The sequence below is a fragment of the Stylophora pistillata genome, chromosome 9 (genome assembly GCF_964205215.1).
Source record: "Stylophora pistillata chromosome 9, jaStyPist1.2, whole genome shotgun sequence".
In the NCBI taxonomy this organism is placed as follows: domain Eukaryota; kingdom Metazoa; phylum Cnidaria; class Anthozoa; order Scleractinia; family Pocilloporidae; genus Stylophora; species Stylophora pistillata.
The window spans coordinates 9,727,701-9,746,821 of NC_142527.1; the positions used below are offsets into that span (position 1 = coordinate 9,727,701).

Below are 19,121 nucleotides of genomic sequence, written 5' to 3' on the forward strand. Positions count from 1 at the left end.
CCTGTGTTTTAACATTCTTCTCCAACCTCAATTTCAAGATCTCCACAAATCGAAGGACAAGGGCGGTGACTCTGAAGAGTCGCTGTAAATTACTGTAGTCTTCACATGTCACAATGTTAGCAATGTTAATGGTTTCTGCCACTACTAACAGTGAGGAGGAGGTTTCAGATTTCCACTCTTCCTTGTCTCGAGCCTTCATCTCTTCTAAGCATTCTTGTGGAAGTTGTCCAGTGTCAAACTCCTCGCTTCCTGTTTCTGCATTATCACTCAGCCAGGTGGGCCCTTCAATCCATAAAGCACACACTGACAGTTCTGACGGACTCAGCCCTCTTGAGGGTATATCAGCTGGATTGTTCTTTCCACGGCAATGCCTCCAGCAGTTCACTGGCACAAGTGTTCTAATTTCATTCACTCGGTTCTGGACGAATGGTTTCCATTCTCTCCTTTCACCTTTGATCCAGGCTAGTGCTACCTTTGAATCAGTCCAGCAAGTCAGGTTAATTATATCCAATTCAGGCTTTAAGGCTTCTCCGACGTGGCTTATCAGTCTCGCCAATATTAAGGCGGCAAGAAGTTCTAATCTCGGGATTGTCTCTTGTTTCACTGGAGCAACTCTGGATCGCGAGGCTAAGAATTTGACATAACTTCCCGTGGTTGTTGTGACATGTAGGTATATCACTGCTGCATAGGCTTTGCTGGATGCATCTCCAAATCCATGAAGACTACAAGAAACAATCTTCTCTGTGACTTCTTGAAAATAGCATCTTGAAACTGTGAATGAGCTTACATATTGCAATCCAGCGGCTAGTTTCAACCACTCGTTCTTCAATTCTCCTTCTAGAGGTTCGTCCCAGCCGATCTTTGCCTTACAAAGTTCTTGAAAGAATAACTTGAACTCTGTAATGATGGGCGACAGGAATCCAATTGGATCATAGAACTTTGCTGTGACACCTACAACATTTCTCTTAGTGGGTTCAATGTTCCTTGCAAGGGTTGCTATCTCCCTCAAATCGAGCACAAACTGGTCACTGACAAAATTCCATCGCACACCAAGTACCTTTTGTTCTGCACCAGATGTGTCGTCTGTAGTTCCCAGCATGCTCTTTGCATATGTCTTGTCTTCTTCGATTACAGAATCTTCCTTGGAAGGGTCTGAAGGTGACTTCATGTGATCAGTGTTGGCAGATATGGCAGGAGCTGAGATACGTGCTTCATTCTGCTGAATTCGCTCGGTTAGCTGACTTGAATTCGACATAAATTTCCTCAGGTTAAATCCTCCTTCAGCAAGTCTGAGTTTGCACTTGAGGTACAGTTCATATGCTGCATTGTCGTCCGCAGCTCCAGAACTCAAGTCATCCACATAGATGGAGCGAAGGAATTGGTCTACAAACTCTGGGTCCTCATTCTTGTATCCTTCAATGTGATGTTTCAAGGTTGCATTGAGTAGAAATGGACTAGAACATACTCCGAAGACGACTCTGGTGAACCTTAGCACCACGATCTCTGGGTTCTTCTTCTCAATGTCATCCACCCACAAAAACCTTAGCACATCTCTGTCTTCCTCTGCAATGCCAACCATAAGGAATGCCCTTTCCACATCACCAGTAAGTGCTATTCTGCTAGCTCTAAATCTCAGGAGAATGTCAAAAATGTGCTCTGTAAGGGGTGGTCCTGTGTACAGACAATCGTTCAGGGCTGTACCATTAGATCTGGCTGAGGCGTCATATACGACTCTTAATTTGGTTGTTGCCTTATCTCGTCTTATAACTGCATGGTGCGGAAGGTAATGAGTCTTCCCAACTCCACCATCACCTGGCCTCTCTACAACTTCAACTATGCCATTTTTCAGCTGCTCCTTTATTACTGAATCATACTCCATCAAGACTTCAGGATCTTGGTTCAGACGTTTGAGTAGGTTACTCAACCGCTTTATGCTCAGTTCGTAGTTATCAGGAAGAATTGGGTGTGGCAGCTTCCATGGCAAATGCACTACGTATCGATCATTCTCAAAGGTTATCCTCTCTTCAAATTCTTCATACACAGATCTTGGTCTGACACCCAATGACTCTAGGTCCCAGAACCTCTGCAGGCTTCCATCAAGGCTCTCATTTGTAATGTCCACAGGTTTAGTAGCCGTCTTCAGAACATGTGTTGTCACAAAGTTGTTCTGCTGTTGGTCATTTTGCATTGCTCCATTTGTTGGTCCTGAGAGGACCCACCCAAGTCTTGTCTGAATTGCAGTGGGACCATCCTCCCCCCGTAGCACCTTCCCAGAGACTAATTGCCAATACTGGTCTGATCCAACTAATATGTCTACCATTATGTCATCTTCACCTGTGGAGTAGTCAGCAAGTTTGAGTCCCCTTAAGTGTGCATGAGTAACACTGGCATGTACAATGGATTGGCTCTGTAGAGAATCGCAGATAAGTGGTACAACAAATGCTGACAGTTGCATATCTTCTCCATGCTTAGTACTGACACACAGGTTAACAACATCCACACTTTGAATGTTCTCTTCAGTTGATCCAAATGTTTTCACAGAAATAGTCTGCGTTCTCTCACTTGGTAGTCTTAGCTTGTCTTTTACTCTGGTGGTCACATAGGATCTCTGGCTGCCACTGTCTAAAATTAGTCGGGCTAGAAACTTCTCATTGGGTTGACCAGGTCTGTAAATTGCTGCCTTGGCAGTCTGAAGCAGGATGGGTGTTGATGCATTGACATACAGAACTGTGGGCCTCCCACTAGATTCTCCTGGAGGGCTGCATGATGTTTGGCTCTGAGGTGAGGAAGCTGATCCCTCAACAGTTGGAGTGTGTAGAGACATGGCTTCATTGTTAGTGTCGCTCGTACAAATACTGATGTGGTGTCGACGTCCGCATTTGAGGCACTTCATTCTTGAACTGCAATCCTTACTTAAGTGATTCCTTTTTAGACAAACAAAACATCGTCCTGCTCTTTTCAAAATCTCTTTCCTCGCTGCAATGCTTGTCACATTCTTACAGGCATTAGATGCATGATCCTTTCGGCAGTATGTGCAGGTTGGCTTGGACCCGGTGGCAAATAACGCTGCATCTGTTGACAATGGCACTCCCTTGCGACCTCTGTTGTAAGGAGGTTTGGTTGAGGATTGGTCAGTTGGGCTAACATTGTTCCCATTAGCTCGTTCTCTAGCTTCAAGTTCACTTCTGAAGACATCCAGAAGGCGATCAAGATCCCACTCATCCTTCACTTCTCGGGTGATGATCAATCGCAAATCTTGAGGTAACTTACTCATAACAACAGAGGACAGGAGGCTTCCATATGAACTTGAGGATACACCTAAGGACTTAAGACTTCTAACTTGAGACTCAATTAGATCATGCAGCTGACGTAGTGCTTGGATGTTAAGGCCTGATTTGACTGAGTTTATGTTTAACAGAGTCTCCATGTGCCTATTGATTATCAACTGTTTGTTCCCAAACCTTCTCTTCAAGATGGCAACGGCCTCATCATAATTTGCAGCAGTAAGGGACAATCCAGAAATGGCTTCACAAGCTGACTTCACAAGAAGAGAGTTCAGGTAATTGAGTTTATCTATGGGAGCTAGTTTGGTATTGTTGTGCACAGAAGATTCAAATGCATCCCAGAACGAGGGCCACTTGCTTATGTCTCCATCAAACTTTCTCAGGTCTAGTTTAGGTAATTTTACTTGTGTTCCTAAGCTATATGTATTAGAAATACCTGATGTGGAAGGAGTCAAGGGTGTTTCCGAAGTCGCTACGACATTTCCGACATTTTCTATGCGACGTAGAAGTTAGATGAACTTCTGAAGCCATCGAAACATTCTCGGTCGATACAGGAGGAGTTAAATGTGTTTCCAAAGTCATCGTTTCATCATCTCCAGGTAAATTAGAAGAACTTGGATGTGTTTCTGAAGTCATCGAGACATTTCCAGGTGAGTTAGATTTTCCTTTAGACGTTTCTGCAAGTGACGGTGCGATTGCAAGTTTAGACGAAGGGGTCGATTGGCTAGGAGTCAATGCTTCATCGATCCTCATTATTGCCAACTGCGTAAATTCCACAAATTCGTCCGCTTCACAAATTTCTTCATCTATTTGACCTTCGCTGACAACTGTGAGGATGTCTTCATCTAAATTTCGAATTGTGCCGAGCTTCTCTTGTAGCAGGAGTTTCTGCTGTCGCAATCTTGTAATATTAATGGCCGATGGCTGATCCTGTTCTTCAAGGGTTTCCAAAATCTCTTCTACAGACGAAATAATTTTCCTTGTTGACGCTCTGTGGCCCGTACGGATCTTCCGTTTCCTTGCCAACTTTCCAGACATGAAGATAGACGCGATTAATCCAACAAAAGATTCAAATCAAAACATCAAGGGACTCACGCTTATCTTGTTCAATTCAGTTTCCAGAAGATCTCTGATCGCAATCCGTTTTCATCCGACTCGGTGGACCATGTAGAATATTCAAATTTTAACAATCTGTTGTTGTTCTCGTAGTTCGCGGTTCGCTCAATCATTCGAGACAGAATAAAGGCTCATTTCCAAAAAACAACATTTAATAACAACAACATTACCACGCCATCTTGAAGGCGTGCTCATTCCTTCTTCTAACCACAATACATTGCGAACATAATCGTCACGCGACGTCACGACGTGTGTAACGACATCCGCGTCACATTTTAAGCGCAGATTTCTCCGTATTGGACGTCACTTGGTGTATATCCTCTGGTATCCCCCAGATTTACTCGGGGGGATATTTGGACAAGTGATGCGTTTTGACCAATCGCGGGAGAGCAAAAATTTATGTTGGATTATAATGCGTAATAGAGCCTATGACTTTATAATCTTTTTCCAGGGTGGTTTCTGTAGTGTAGTGGTTATCACAAATATGAATTAAATATGATTCATGAACCATTTTGTTTTGCGTGATTAGTTTCTGGCTATTATACAGGTTTTTTTTCTAGAACGGCTGTGATTAGGCTTTAAAAGGAGCCCTTTCTGGGTTTTGACTGGAGATGGACTTCATTCGGATCTATAAAAGTCATAGAACAGAGCACTAAAGGTTCTTGAACAATCAAGAAAACACATTACCTTCAGACTCTTCCACTGAGCCAGAGGGCTACCATGGTTGCGCTGGGTCATCGTTGATCCCACATGTGAAACGCGTTCTGCATACTGCTAGTATCAGCAATGTCGAAAGGGTCATGTGTGTAAAAAGATTAAGAAAGATTATAAAATCTGAGCTTAGTAATGAGATAAAGAAAGACTTTTTTTGGTCTAAACATGAGCTTTCGACAATAAAAAGTTCTGAGTTCCCTCGGGGAATCAGGTTTTCTTTAGTTGAACTACATTCTCCCATTATCATGTTGACTTGTGCTTGAGAACATCCAGACAGATGCCGCTTATTTAACTCGATTTGCAGTGTTACTGATTTCCTGGTTGTTTCCAAGGACATATGCTCTCTTTCGGTCGTTGTTGTTTAGGAACCACCTCTTGTTACCAGTACGCTTAAATGCAGGCAATGAGACAAATTACGAAAGTGTGCTAGATGCAAATAAAAAAGTGATAAAACAAAAGGCGCCGATGGGAGTTGAACCCATTACCTCCTGTTTACTAGACAGGCGCTCTAACCATCTGAGCTACGGCACCTCCGTTGATCATTACTTGTGTTCTAATTTGGTGTTAAAGTTGGGCTAATTTTAAAGATAGAACTGGCCAAACATTGATAAACTTTATAGTGCGTATAACAAAAAAAAAAAAAAAAAAAAAAAAAAAGAAACCAAAAAATGGTAAATTGGCATAGTAAGGTTATGTTATAAAACTGTTCTAATCATGGTAATATATGTTTACCAAACGCTTCTCATAAAGCAGGGCAATGAATTGGTGTTTGTCGATTTTGGACGTTAGGGATCTTCAAGGAGTTTTTACACCCAACCTATCATTACCTTTGGCGCTAACATGCTTCGTACTAGAAATCAAGTCACATCCTAACCACTTATCTGGTCATCGCTTGAAATCATAGATGCCGATGATGATATCTGATCGTCACCATCAGATATACTTGCGTTTAAACCCAGGAAATCGAAGCAAATAGAACTTTGACGGGGAGATTTTCAATCTGAAGCACACAAAACCATGTGTAAACAAAGCACCAGAACCCCCAACTAGGTCATCAGAGCCAAACTCTGATGACATATTACGTCAAAAGCACATTACGTCAAAAACACATTACGTCATCTTTTGTCGCGTAAGACAAGCCTAGAACAATGAGATTGTCTCGAATTTTGCGTGAATATGTCCACTGAGCTACAGGGCTACCATGGTTGCGCTAGGTCATCACTAAACCCACATGTGACACGCGTTCTGCATACTGCTAGTATCAGCAATGTTGAAAGGGTCATGTGTGTAAAAAGATTAACAAAGATTATAAAATTTGAGCTTGGTAATGAGTTAGAGAAAGACGTTTTTGGTCTTATCATGAGCTTTCGACAGGCGATCAAGTTTTCTTTGGTTGAGCTACATTCTACAATTATCATGTTAACTTATGCTTGAGAACATTCAGACAGATGGCGCTTATTTTACTCGATTTGGAGTAATTGGTTCTGGTTGTTTCTTAAGACGTATGCTCTCTTTCGTTCGTTGTTGTTTACTAATCACCTCTTGCTACCAGTACACTTAAACGCAGGCAATGAGACAAACCACGAAAGTTTTTTGTGTTTAAGGTGAACGGACAGGCTCCCGTGAGGGCGGTGCAATGCCTGCCGAACGAATCGTCTGATCCAACCCAAGGCGGGGAGTGCAATACCTTGGGGTTGGGTTCACCAATAAACAAGAGGGTCACCAGACACCAACTTCGTTGAGGAATCGATCCCCACCTCTAAAACATTACCACACTCACACCAAAAATTAAACATACTCACTCTAGAATACACACACTCGAACCGACGCAAGAAGAGAAAGGACTACTAGCCATCATTATGATACCGGATCACTCTAGAACACTCCGACCGACAAGAGGAGAAGAGACACTAGCCATCATTGCTATGCCAGAATCGGTAAGGCGTACTTCTATTTATCTTTGTGGAGGACCGTTTACCAGCTGCTGGTTGTGTGGAGGGCGCCAGGATATCCTTTCGCGAGTGGCGTTTACTAGCCTCAGCTATCGCCGCGTTGCTTTGTATTACCCACTTGGGGAATACATTCTTATTTATTTCGTTAGTTGAACTATTGTTTATAACTACATTACTATTTACTTTGTTTAGAGGACTACTGTTGACTACCCCAGCGACAGCCGCAGCTGCCTCTACGTTACTATTTGACGCCACAATACTATTACTTTGCTTATTTACAGAAGAACCACTGTCAACCACATATTACTGAGTCGAACCTTTCGCCGCTCACCTCGGAATCAGAATAGTCGTCCTCGCAACTTTCAACTTTCTTCACCAATATCAACCTCACGGCTTTCCACGTTCTCGTTTACTTTTTCCTCCCGTTCACAATCTTCGTCCATCGTGAATTCGAGGCCGGAGGCCTCCACATTCTTGTCTTCTTCACCGTCACCCTCTACAGTGGCGGTACTGTCTGCGGGGTGGGCCTCCACACGTCCATGCGCTACTTCACTCCGGGCCGTAACCAGAGGAGGGTTGACCTCCGGAACCTCAGGCACCGGAGGACTCCCCACGGGTTGGGGCAGACGCGTGCAAAGTGTCCAGCCTGAAAACACCTAAGACACTTCCCTTTAGCTGGACAATTGAAAGATGGATGGCCAACCTTGCGACAAATGTCGCATTGCAGGGGCTGGCCCCTATACCACACCTTACAGCGGGCACCTCGAATGGCTACAAAGCGCGGGATCTCCTTGTTAATAATCATTTGTACTACGCGCGATCCAGTTGACAATGAGGGCTCACCAGGTCAGAGCTGGTATCTCACACTCTTTACTTCTCCATATTCTGAAAGTGCGTTCGGTACCACCTTATTGGATCCCTCACACGGGAACTAAGACACAATCACAGTGCTAACTTGAGGCGGAGGAGGAGGGGGCTGAACCATCCTACACTCAACCCCATTGAGTATAACGACCCCTTGCTCCTCGAAGAAAACCTCAGCGGCTTCGCCACCCTTAACAAACCTGACCCTGGCGACTCGGCCAGGGTACTCTTGGATTGAAGCGATCCCATGTTAGGACTGGCGATCAAAGTACTCCCAGATCCATCTTACAACGTCAGAGGGGGACGACACCGCGGGAAGTCCCTCACAACAAATGTCGATTGTCCTTTGAAAGGACACGACCATGACGAAAGAATGGGGAAGGGTAACGCCCAACACTCTCAACAGACAGCCAAACTCGGACCCAACCCACAATCCAAAGAAGGGGATGGGTGACCGAGAACCAAGAAACAACCAAGAGACCGCAAGCTTTCCCTCCGGCAGGTACTCACTTATCCGGCCGAACAACAGAACTTCGAAATACTTACAAGATCCAAGCGGCGTGAACAAGAACGCTTCCAGAACCCTCACCGGATGCTAAGTACACTTAAACGCAGGCAATGAGAGAAACTACGAAAGTGTACTATATGTAAATAAAAAAAGAGATAAAACGAAAGGCACCGATGGGAGTTGAACCCATATCCTCCTGTTTACTAGACTGGCGCTCTAATCATCTGAGCTACGGCGCCTCCGTTGATCACTATTTAATAATTTGCTGTATCAGATGAAACTTTTGGTATCAAAGTGCAGCTAATTTTAAAGATAGAACTCGCCAAACATTTAAGAACTTTATAGAGTGGATAACAAAAAAAAAAAAAAAGAAAAGAAAGAAACCAAGGAATGGTAGACCATAGTTAGTGGAGGGGCATGACAAGGTTATGCTATAAAACTCTTCTAATTCTATTAATACCTGTTTGCTTAACGCTTCTCATAAAGCAGTCCAACCAACTGGTGTTTTTTGGACGTTAGAGAGTTTCAAGCACTTTTTACATCCAACAGATCATTACTTTATTACATAAGCTGTCGTTTCCGTGGCGCAATCAGTCAGCGCGTTCGGCTGTTAACCGAAAGGTTGGTGGTTGAATCCCACCCGGGGACGTAATTTTGCATTTTATTTTCAAATCCTTAACCGTTGTGTTAGATGGCGTTGGCATGGAATACTCTAATTTGCATGTTGTATAGGCTGGGCGTCATTACATGTCGGTTAGTTATGTGATGTACGCATCCTAAATCCTAACGGAGAAGCTTGTTTCAATAGTGAGATTGATGGTAAAGGCGTGGTCTGACTTATTTGTTAGATGGCTTTGGCGCTCATATGCGACGTGTTAGAAATCAAGTCACATCGTTACCATGAGCTAAAAAAGGAATACCCCCATTTCCATGTCTTGAAGGTTGGGTGTCATTACTTGTGTTTCAGTTATGTGATGTAGGGTCCCTAACTATTTATGGAGAAGCTTGTTTCATCGAAGAGATTGTTCAGTGGTAGAGGCGGGTCTGACTTATTTGCGGTTTTCTACTTGAAGTAAATGTTGGTTGGTGCAGCTCTTCTTTCATACTACCTTGTCAGGTGCTGAATAAACTTTTCGTTTTCTGCGACGATACCTCATGGCAATCTTGGATGGCCGACCTAAGATCTTGTGTAATACCCCCATTTCCATGTCTTGAAGGTTGGGTGTCATTACTTGTGTTTCAGTTGTGTGATGTAGGGTCCGTAACTCTTTATGGAGAAGCTTGTTTCATCGGGTCTGACTTATTTACGGTTTGCTACTTGAAGTAAATGTTGGTTCGCGCAGCTCTTCTTTCATACTACCTTGTCAGGTGCTGGATAAACTTTTCGTTTTCTGCGACGATACCTCAAGGCAATCTTGGATGGCCGACCTAAGATCTTGGAGCTTGATAGTTTTTTCTTTTTCACAGTGGCTCATTCCTTTCTTAAGAGCCTTCTGTCCGAGGTTATATTCCAATTCTGGCCCACCGTAGAGCGAAGCTTCCGTAATTCTTGAATAGCGATCACGGCATTTTCAGTGATCATCTTTGACTCTTCATCAGATTAAAAGTTTGTTTTTAAGTCTTACTGTACACTCCATTTATACCCAAGGATACAACCGTAAGTTAAAGAAGTTGTCATTCAGACTTGAAAATGCTCCAAAGTGCGACTTTTACCAACAGGCCACTAACGCTAGTCTCTCCATGATAAGTCATGGCAAAGGTGTTACACCACCTGCTACTATAACTAAAATGAATACCCTTTTGTGAACTTTCATTATTATGTCCGGCCTGTTGGTCTAGAGGCATGGTTCTCGCCCCGGGTTCGACTCCCGGACAGGCCCGGCTGGTTGTACTGTTGGTAAAACTTTCAAGAAGTCAAGAAACCGGCAAGTCAAACTTCCTTTAAGAAAACTTATGGCGACTATATTATCTAATGCTTAATGTTTCATTTTGTTTTCGTGTCCCTGTTCTTCAAGAGCCCTTGACTTTTGCGTTTTTTCGAAGGAGAGCTCTCATTTTCTTTTGTGTATCTGTCAAAAGTACCAAACTTGGAACACAATCTGCGCACAACCTTAATTCAATTTCTTGGTTGTTAATACTCGTATCCATTGATTTAAACGGAGGAAAATCCAAAAGACTCTCAAAGATCGGCTATTTTGGCTTTTTTTCGAACTTGGGTGTGGTAAACTGAGAACGATACGGTGCAGGCCATATTATAGTAGTTATAAGGATGCCTCCTTCCGCTTTACACGCGGAGGGACGCCGGTTCGGACCCTGTGAGAAACAATTTTTTCGAAAAACTCTTCTTGAAGCAAGAGAGACCTAATCAATACTTTACTTTTATTCCAACGAAAAAAATTGGGTCAGTGGCTCTGACCCTTCAGATGTTTGTTATCCATCCCCTCCCTTGGTTTATTCGTTTCTGTAGATCCTCACTTGTCTCATATTTGCCTTAACCCTTTTGTAGCGGCCGACACAAGCGAAGCAAAATTTCGACGACAACTATGAGTTTCGCAAATGAAGACACACTATGAAGCGAGGATATATTTTACGGACAAGCCTTGAATCGTTTTATTTAACGTAGTCGTGGTATCCAAGTACTTATCGTAAACTGAAATATGAATTTATAAGGAAGAAGCTAAGCTAAATGCGAATAGACAAACCAACATTCCAAACATTCCGATATAAAGGCAAGATGCAAAGCTAGCTAAAAACTCAAACAAACTAACAAAACAAACTATGTATAAGCTCAAGGAAAGGAACATTAGCACTTACATAACAGTCCCGCTTGTAAGAATCGAACCAAAACGAACTTCAATATAAGTTGGGTATTCGGAAGCGAAACGGGAAATCCAAACAGACACTTACTCTAACACAGAAAACTGTAGTCTTACGGCAAACGACAACAACCAAACGATAAACAAAAAAAACTTCAACTACTCTTCTCTAAAATCGCACACGTCAACATTAAAAAAGAGTCCGCGTGATTTGCTTACGAGATTACTTCGTAACCTCAAAGCACGCGCACGCGAGTCGCGCGCGCACAAGTTTGTTAACGTCTTCTTAACAGCAGGCAAAACCGTGGCAGCTGTTACATGGCTCCCCTGAAATGTCCACATTTCACTAATATACAAAGCTAATGAAGGTCATTAAGCACGACTAAATGTCCACAGAGTAATGAGGATGAAATAAGGTTAATGACTACTTGTATTCGTGGCTCCTCGTTGGGGATGAACCTCAGGTCTCACTTGCTTCTTGTAACAGTACAAGTTTCTGTACGGGGCATTCCAGGTATCTGCACGGTTTAACACGTCTACCCCTTTTATCCAGTGTGCGATCTGCGACAGCAAGTTTGACAGTGCGTACATGGCCATCGGCGCTCTGGTGAGCTTCGGTCACTCGAGCAAGCTGCCATAGATTGCGAGGAAGATTCTCATCATCCTTTATGAAGACGATGTCACCAACACGCGTGTTTCGTCTGGGCTTGTTCCATTTCTGCCTTTGTTGCAGGTTAAACAAATACTCTTTCTTCCATCTGATCCAAAATTCATTCGCCAAGTGCTGTACTCGCCGCCAGCGTTTTCTGCAATACTTATCAGGGGCTTCGAACACACCAGGTGGTGGTAGAAGTACTTTCGTTTTCATCGTTAGTAGATGGTTGGGCGTCAACGGATTCAGGGAGGTTGGATCGTTAAGGGAGTCAATCGTAAGCGGGCGGCTGTTTACTATTGCCTCCGCTTCGCACATGAAGGTTTCAAGCGCTTCATGGTTGAGTTGGGAACCGTTGGTTTGTAATAGAGACGACAGGACGTTGCGCACTGAGCGAATCTGTCGCTCCCATACACCACCCATGTGACTGGCTGACGGAACGTTCATCTTGAAGACAAACCAATCGCAGTCGTGGCGCCGTAGCACGCCTCGAATCTTATCATTGTCCAATTCTTCCAAAGCTACCTTTAATTCTCTTCTGGCACCCACGAAATTCGTACCCTGGTCGCTGCGTAACTGCCGAATAGGACCTCTCCTGGAGACAAACCTTCGGAAGGCGTTGATAAAGGAATCGGTCTCCAAAGTAGCGGACACCTCGACGTGTACTGCTCTAGAAGCCATACAGGTGAATAGCACTCCGTAGCGTTTAAGATCCTTGCGACCCTCTCTGATCACGAAGGGGCCAAAATAATCAACTGCGCAGTTGGTGAATGGTGGCGCTGGCTCCAATCGATCATGCGGTAGTTCAGCCATACGTTGCTCCTGTAATTTACCACGTAGTTTATGGCACGTAACACATCTACGTATTGCAGACGATACGGTTGAAATAGCTCCTATGACCCAGTAACCGCTTGCTCTAATCTCATTAATCGTGATCCCTCTGCCTTGATGTTTTACTTTATGATGAAAGTGCCTGATAATGATTTCAGTGACGTGACTGGTTTTCGGCAGAATTGCTGGGTGAATGCATTGCCCCGGGATATCAGATAGGTTGAGTCGTCCACCAACTCTAATAATTCCGTTTGAATCCTTGTATGGATCCAGTTTACCAAGAGGACCTGATGGTGAGATGTCGGGGTTGAATTCTTGTTGTACAGCCTTCAGGATAACGACTTCTGCTTCATACAGTTCCTGAATTGACACAGGCTGGAAACTCCTTCCGCTTGGCAACTTCTTGATGATCTTAGAATCATTTCCTTTCTGAATTCTACTTGGTAATAGACGTGTATACCGGCGGCATATGGCGATCGCCTTCTTAGCGCAGTGCCAATCCGAAAAGTATGTTAAGCGGTCTACCATGGTCGGCCAGGATGGTGTGACAGCAGTAGCGAGAAAGACAACTTTCTTGACTTCTGGATCACCACTTAGAAGCTCAGCGTCGCCGACTGATTGGGTTAACGTAACACCCCACTCAGTCTCTGGCTTCCAAAGAAAATCTGGTCCTTGAATCCACTTCGACTGGGCGAGCTCTCGTACTCTTAGCCCTCTGGACGCTTCGTCTGCAGGGTTGGTCTTCGTATCCACATACCTCCATTGCGATATCGACGTTTTATCTTGGATTTCTTGGACTCTGTTGGCTACAAATACGTGGAAACGTCTGACGCTGTTAGCGATGTAGCCGAGGACCACTCTGCTGTCTGTCCAGAATACTTCATCCGTTATCTCGATGTCCAGCTCCCCCTTTAACTGCTCGCTGACTCGTGCCGATAGGACAGCTGCTGTGAGCTCTAGCCTCGGGACGGTTACTGCTTTCAAAGGCGTGACTCGAGCCTTTCCTTGTACGAAAGCGCAGCAAATTTTGCCATTCTCATTTACCAGTCTCAAATAACTGCACTGCCCGTAGCCCTTGAAACTCGCGTCCGAGAAGTGATGGATCTCTGCCTTAATGACTCTTCCGAAATCTATAGGCTTGTAACAGCGTGGGATAGCGAAATTTTGCAATTCTTCTAATTCGGCCTTCCATATAAACCATTTCGATCGTACATCATTGGGAACTGGATCGTCCCATCCATGGCTCCCCTGGTTCCCACACCGGAAACAGCTGCCACGGTTTTGCCTGCTGTTAAGAAGACGTTAACAAACTTGTGCGCGCGCGACTCGCGTGCGCGTGCTTTGAGGTTACGAAGTAATCTCGTAAGCAAATCACGCGGACTCTTTTTTAATGTTGACGTGTGCGATTTTAGAGAAGAGTAGTTGAAGTTTTTTTTGTTTATCGTTTGGTTGTTGTCGTTTGCCGTAAGACTACAGTTTTCTGTGTTAGAGTAAGTGTCTGTTTGGATTTCCCGTTTCGCTTTTAATATCCTTTCGCGCCCTTGTGGTTTACCGTCTTCCGTATCCGAGTTTGGGACGTGTCCAACGCCGGGTGAATCATCCCATTGTTGAGAGCTAGTTTCTGCCTTTTCGATTTGAATTTGTTGTTCCACGTTTTCAAGGGATGAGCTCGACATTTGAAGATCTTTGGTTCGACAATTTCGTAACGGTGTTATTTTACTGTAGCGGCCGACACAAGCGAAGCAAAATTTCGACGACAACTATGAGTTTCGCAAATGAAGACACACTATGAAGCGAGGATATATTTTACGGACAAGCCTTGAATCGTTTTATTTAACGTAGTCGTGGTATCCAAGTACTTATCGTAAACTGAAATATGAATTTATAAGGAAGAAGCTAAGCTAAATGCGAATAGACAAACCAACATTCCAAACATTCCGATATAAAGGCAAGATGCAAAGCTAGCTAAAAACTCAAACAAACTAACAAAACAAACTATATATAAGCTCAAGGAAAGGAACATTAGCACTTACATAACAGTCCCGCTTGTAAAAATCGAACCAAAACGAACTTCAATATAAGTTGGGTATTCGGAAGCGAAACGGGAAATCCAAACAGACACTTACTCTAACACAGAAAACTGAAGTCTTACGGCAAACGACAACAACCAAACGATAAACAAAAAAAACTTCAACTACTCTTCTCTAAAATCGCACACGTCAACATTAAAAAAGAGTCCGCGTGATTTGCTTACGAGATTACTTCGTAACCTCAAAGCACGCGCACGCGAGTCGCGCGCGCACAAGTTTGTTAACGTCTTCTTAACAGCAGGCAAAACCGTGGCAGCTGTTACACCTTTCACTACCAAGATTTCATTGATAATTCCCCTTAGGTGCGCCATATATTTGTAATGATGCTAGTTTTGAGAATTTGGCGTTGGATCGAATAATAATTCCCTGACTGATATATTTCTTTATTCTCTTCACTTGTCTGCTTGACATTGTATTGATATTGTAAAAAGAAACTCTGTCTTGCTCACTCATGGGAGTTAAGGGTTAATCAATATCTTCAGGCAGCAGTCATGTTGCTTTTGTGAGGTTGTAGAAACAGAAAAATGAATTGATAGACCAATAAGTGAAATACTTCATCTGGGTTTGGTGACTTGTGATTACAGTGACTCATTTCTCTTCTTGTGTGATGTAAATGGTACTGAATGGCTCTCATGGTAATACCATAATTGTGTCACCTTCTTTGATTGTTTGTTGGATTAACAACTTGTTTCGAGGACTTACTGTACACCACTCGTATGCTTGTACCTAATGTTAGGCCCCTTAAGTTAAAGAAGTTCTCAAACAGACGTGAGAAATACTCCTAACTGCGACTCTGATCAAAAGACCAGTTACGCTAGCTTATCCACGTCAGAGTCGTGATACAAGCGTTTATCCACTCGCTTTTATAACAGCAATAATAAAATACGCTTTTCACTTTAAATATGTCTGGCCTGTTGGTCTAGTGGGATGATTCTCCATGATAAGTCACGGCACATGGGATTTGTCACCTGTTTTTTGACAACAATTAAGACCCTTTTCACATATATGTTCGGCCTGTTGGTCTAGTGGCATGATTCTCGCTTAGGGTGCGAGAGGTCCCGGGTTCGACTCCCGGACAGGCCCGATCTTCGATACTTTTGGAAAAGTTTTTAGATGTTAGTAACCCAGCAAGTCAAACCTCCCCTGACCCTCGCCAGGCTTTGGTATGTGGCGTCCGGCAAGTGGGGACTTGTAGCCCGCTCTGCCGTGACACAGTCTCCTCTTTTCGGTCGGTTTTCTGTTGTGGATGTCCGTTATAAGGTGTGGGCTCTCCTTTGTCAGTAGGTGAGGAGATTTGTCTCCTCCCCCTCTGACTGGTGTATTACGTTGTCTTTCTGGTGTCATTCTCTTTTTGGTCAGTTTCTCCTTTAGTTGTTTTTTCCCGTTCCTTCTCTTTTGACCCCAGGGTCTTGCCATCCTTTTACAGTTCTCTTTTGCTAGCTTGGCGTGGTCTTAACGGTTCTTTTTCCGTGGTCAAGGATTGTCTTGTATTTGGTTCTTCTTGTGGGCACGTCTACAGCCCTGCCTCGGGCATGTCCACAAAGTCTTGCTATCTGTATTTGCTCTCTGAGAATATGTTTCAACCGCATTGTGTGGATAAATTCAACGCTACTTTTTCCTCTTTTGATTGGTGTTCCCTGTCCTTCTTCGGCATACACTGCTCGGTCATCCACGTTAACTGGAAGATTGCGCACGGCGTTCTGTACACCGCCCAGCGTCTGGTCTCCTTTGGATCGCCAGTCCCTCTTCCTTGCTTCTGCGGTGCCCCGGTGGAAACACTGGAGCACCTTTTCTTCTATTGTCCTCTTGCTCAAAGCATTCTGTCCTGGCTCCACTCTCTTATGTTTGTCTTCTCCCCTATGTCTCCTGTCCTGTCCTTTTCGGCTTCAGCTCGAACGAGCTGATTGCCGCTTCTCGCATCTTTGTCTACCTGCTTAACCTCTCAAAGTTCTGCATCTGGAAATCCCGGAACGACTGTCATTTCCGCAACACCCGTCCTAACGCTGTGGCGGTGATGGCTAACATCCTGTCTCGCTTGAAGTTCCACCTTCCCATACTGTTCAAGCGCTTCAAGTCAGACAGACGCCGGCGCTTCTTCCACCGACAGTGGGGCGCCCGTGGTGTCGTTTCTTCCGTTGTTAGTAGCTCCTTAGTGTTCTCAATCTAACTGTTCCCATCCCAACTGTCCTCCACCTCTGAGTGAGTGTGTTTTTGTTGTGTCCGCCTTGTAGCCCCTTGTGCTAGGTCTCTTTTAGTGGTGTACTGCACAGGGGCCCCTGTGCGGTTCTGTTTTGTAGCGTCCCGTTCCATGTCTGATTATGATTATTGTTTTGTTTTTTGTTTGCGTGCCATCCCTTGGCTGGCTAGGGGCTATAATTATTGTTTTGTTTTTTTCGTGAGCCACCCCTTGGCTGGCTAGGGGCTATAATTATCAGTATTTTATTATTATCCTTTTATGCAGGTATTTCACAGCCCTCACGAGAGCCTGGCCGTCCACCTCAAATATAAAAATCTTCTATGGCTCATTTCTCGTTAAAATATATTAACCGTTCAGCAGTTTTTACGCCCAAAGCAATGCCCAGGGATCATTAATTCCTGACATAACAGGTAGTCTTCGTGGCGCAATCGGTCAGCGCGTTCAGCTGTTAACCGAAAGGTTGGTGGTTCAAGCGCACCCGGGGACGTGGTGTTACTTTCAAATCAGTTTTTTCCTTGTCACATATTTTTTATGGCTCATTTTTCGTTAAAATATATTAATCGTTCTATTAGGTGGCTTTGCGTTCACATGCTTCGTGTTAGAAACCAAGTTTTATCCTTACCATTTAGCTAAAAAAGACAAAGTAGCCTAGAACAATAATAATAATAATAATAGTAATTTAATATTTATATTGCGCAAGTTAACATATGGATATGATCAAATGCGAATCACAACACTTTTCGGGGGACTTTGGCCAGACTGCATGAGCAGTTTACAAACAGTTGAAAGAAACTTATTTGAAGATGCCCCCCCAATTCCCAGTAATACCCTAGTTTCCATGTTTTATAGGCTGAGCATCATTACATGTCGGTCAGTTATCTGATGTGCGCACCCTTACTCCTAATGGAGAAACTTGTTTCATTGGTGAGATTGATGGTAGAGGCATGGTCTGACTTATAAGTGGGTTTCTACCTGAAGTAGATGTTGGTTCGTACAGCTCCTTATTCAAACTACCATGCCAGGAGCTGGGTAAAATTTGAAAAGTTGTTTGCTGCGACCATACCTCCTGACAATCTCAGATGGCCAATCTAAGATCTTAGAGTTTGCTAGTTTCTTTTTATAGCAATGGCTTATTCCTTTCTTTAGAGCCTTCTGCCCGAGGTTATGTTTGAGCTCTGGTTCCACAGTAGAGCGAAGCTGTTGTAATTCTTGAATAGCGATTATGGTATTTTCAGTGATCATCTTTGATTTTTCGTCAGACTAACAACTTGTATTGTCTTACTGTACACTCCTTTTATATCCAAGGACCCTAAGTTAAAGAAGTTGTCACTGAGACTTGCAAAATGCTCCGAAGTGCAACTCTGATCAGTGGGCCAATAACGCTAGTCTCTCCATGATAAGTCGTGGCACAGGTGATTTGCCACCTGGTTTTATGACAACGATGAATTCCCTCTTCTCGTCTGTCATAGTTATGTCCGGCCTGTTGGTCTAATGGCATGATTCTCGCTATGGGTGCGAGAGGTCCCGGGTTTGACTCCCGGACAGGCCCGGTTGGTTTTACTTTTGGAAAAATCTTCTAAAACTTAACGGACCGGCAAGTCAAACTTTCCTTAGAAGAATTTATGGCGACTAAATTACCATACGATATATATCTCATTTTTTTTCTAAGTTTGCAAAAGTTTCAGACCACTACAAGGACGAAGAGCTTAGAAACTGAGTAGACTTTGAACTCGACATGATAAAAGCAATACCTACTGCAGATATGTAAAAAACAGCCTACATAAGGCTACGTTCCTCTGTAAAGGGTCATGTGGAGATCGTGATTATTTTTTGCAGTTTAGGATATATCATTTTCAGCTCTTTATCAAATTGAATCCATATTGTCTTGTATTTTTGTGAGCACTGAAGGAAAAAGTTCTACGCTTTGGAAACACCGCGACTTAGTGGCTTGTGTGGTTGCTTAGAATTCCTTTGAGACAACTTAGTTTTGACAGCCTGAAAACATGCCACCACCTATCTAGTACAAAGGTTGCACATGCGCAGAAGATTGACCACTGTGTCCTCTAGTCTACTGCGGTTTGATAGCAGCATTATTAG

The 19,121-nt window shown here is 43.7% G+C and overlaps 2 protein-coding genes and 4 non-coding genes across 6 annotated transcripts in view; 3 read left to right on the forward strand and 3 right to left on the reverse strand.

Moving 5' to 3' along the window:
* LOC111344944 (uncharacterized) overlaps positions 1-3,427 on the reverse strand; it is a 4,965-nt gene extending 1,538 nt beyond the window's left edge. The window contains exon 1 of the mRNA XM_022952211.2: positions 1-3,427. This exon is cut by the window's left edge and continues 1,538 nt beyond it. Coding sequence (XP_022807946.2) covers positions 1-3,427 — 3,427 coding nt within the window.
* Positions 3,428-5,571: 2,144 nt separating this feature from the next.
* On the reverse strand, positions 5,572-5,645 carry Trnat-agu (transfer RNA threonine (anticodon AGU)). Its single transcript has one exon. It is a non-coding gene; the product is annotated as a tRNA-Thr (tRNA).
* A 3,368-nt stretch (positions 5,646-9,013) lies between these two features.
* Positions 9,014-9,087, forward strand: Trnan-guu (transfer RNA asparagine (anticodon GUU)). The gene has a single exon. It is a non-coding gene; the product is annotated as a tRNA-Asn (tRNA).
* Positions 9,088-11,714: 2,627 nt separating this feature from the next.
* LOC148723174 (uncharacterized) lies at positions 11,715-18,266 on the reverse strand. The gene is made up of 2 exons (XM_088734407.1): positions 18,088-18,266; positions 11,715-14,025 (listed from the first exon to the last, which is right to left on the reverse strand). The coding sequence occupies exons 1-2, from the start codon at positions 18,264-18,266 to the stop codon at positions 11,715-11,717; spliced, it is 2,490 nt and encodes an 829-aa protein (XP_088590533.1).
* Positions 15,839-15,910, forward strand: Trnap-agg (transfer RNA proline (anticodon AGG)). Its single transcript has one exon. It is a non-coding gene; the product is annotated as a tRNA-Pro (tRNA).
* Positions 17,438-17,511, forward strand: Trnan-guu (transfer RNA asparagine (anticodon GUU)). Its single transcript has one exon. It is a non-coding gene; the product is annotated as a tRNA-Asn (tRNA).
* Positions 18,267-19,121: the final 855 nt, after the last annotated feature.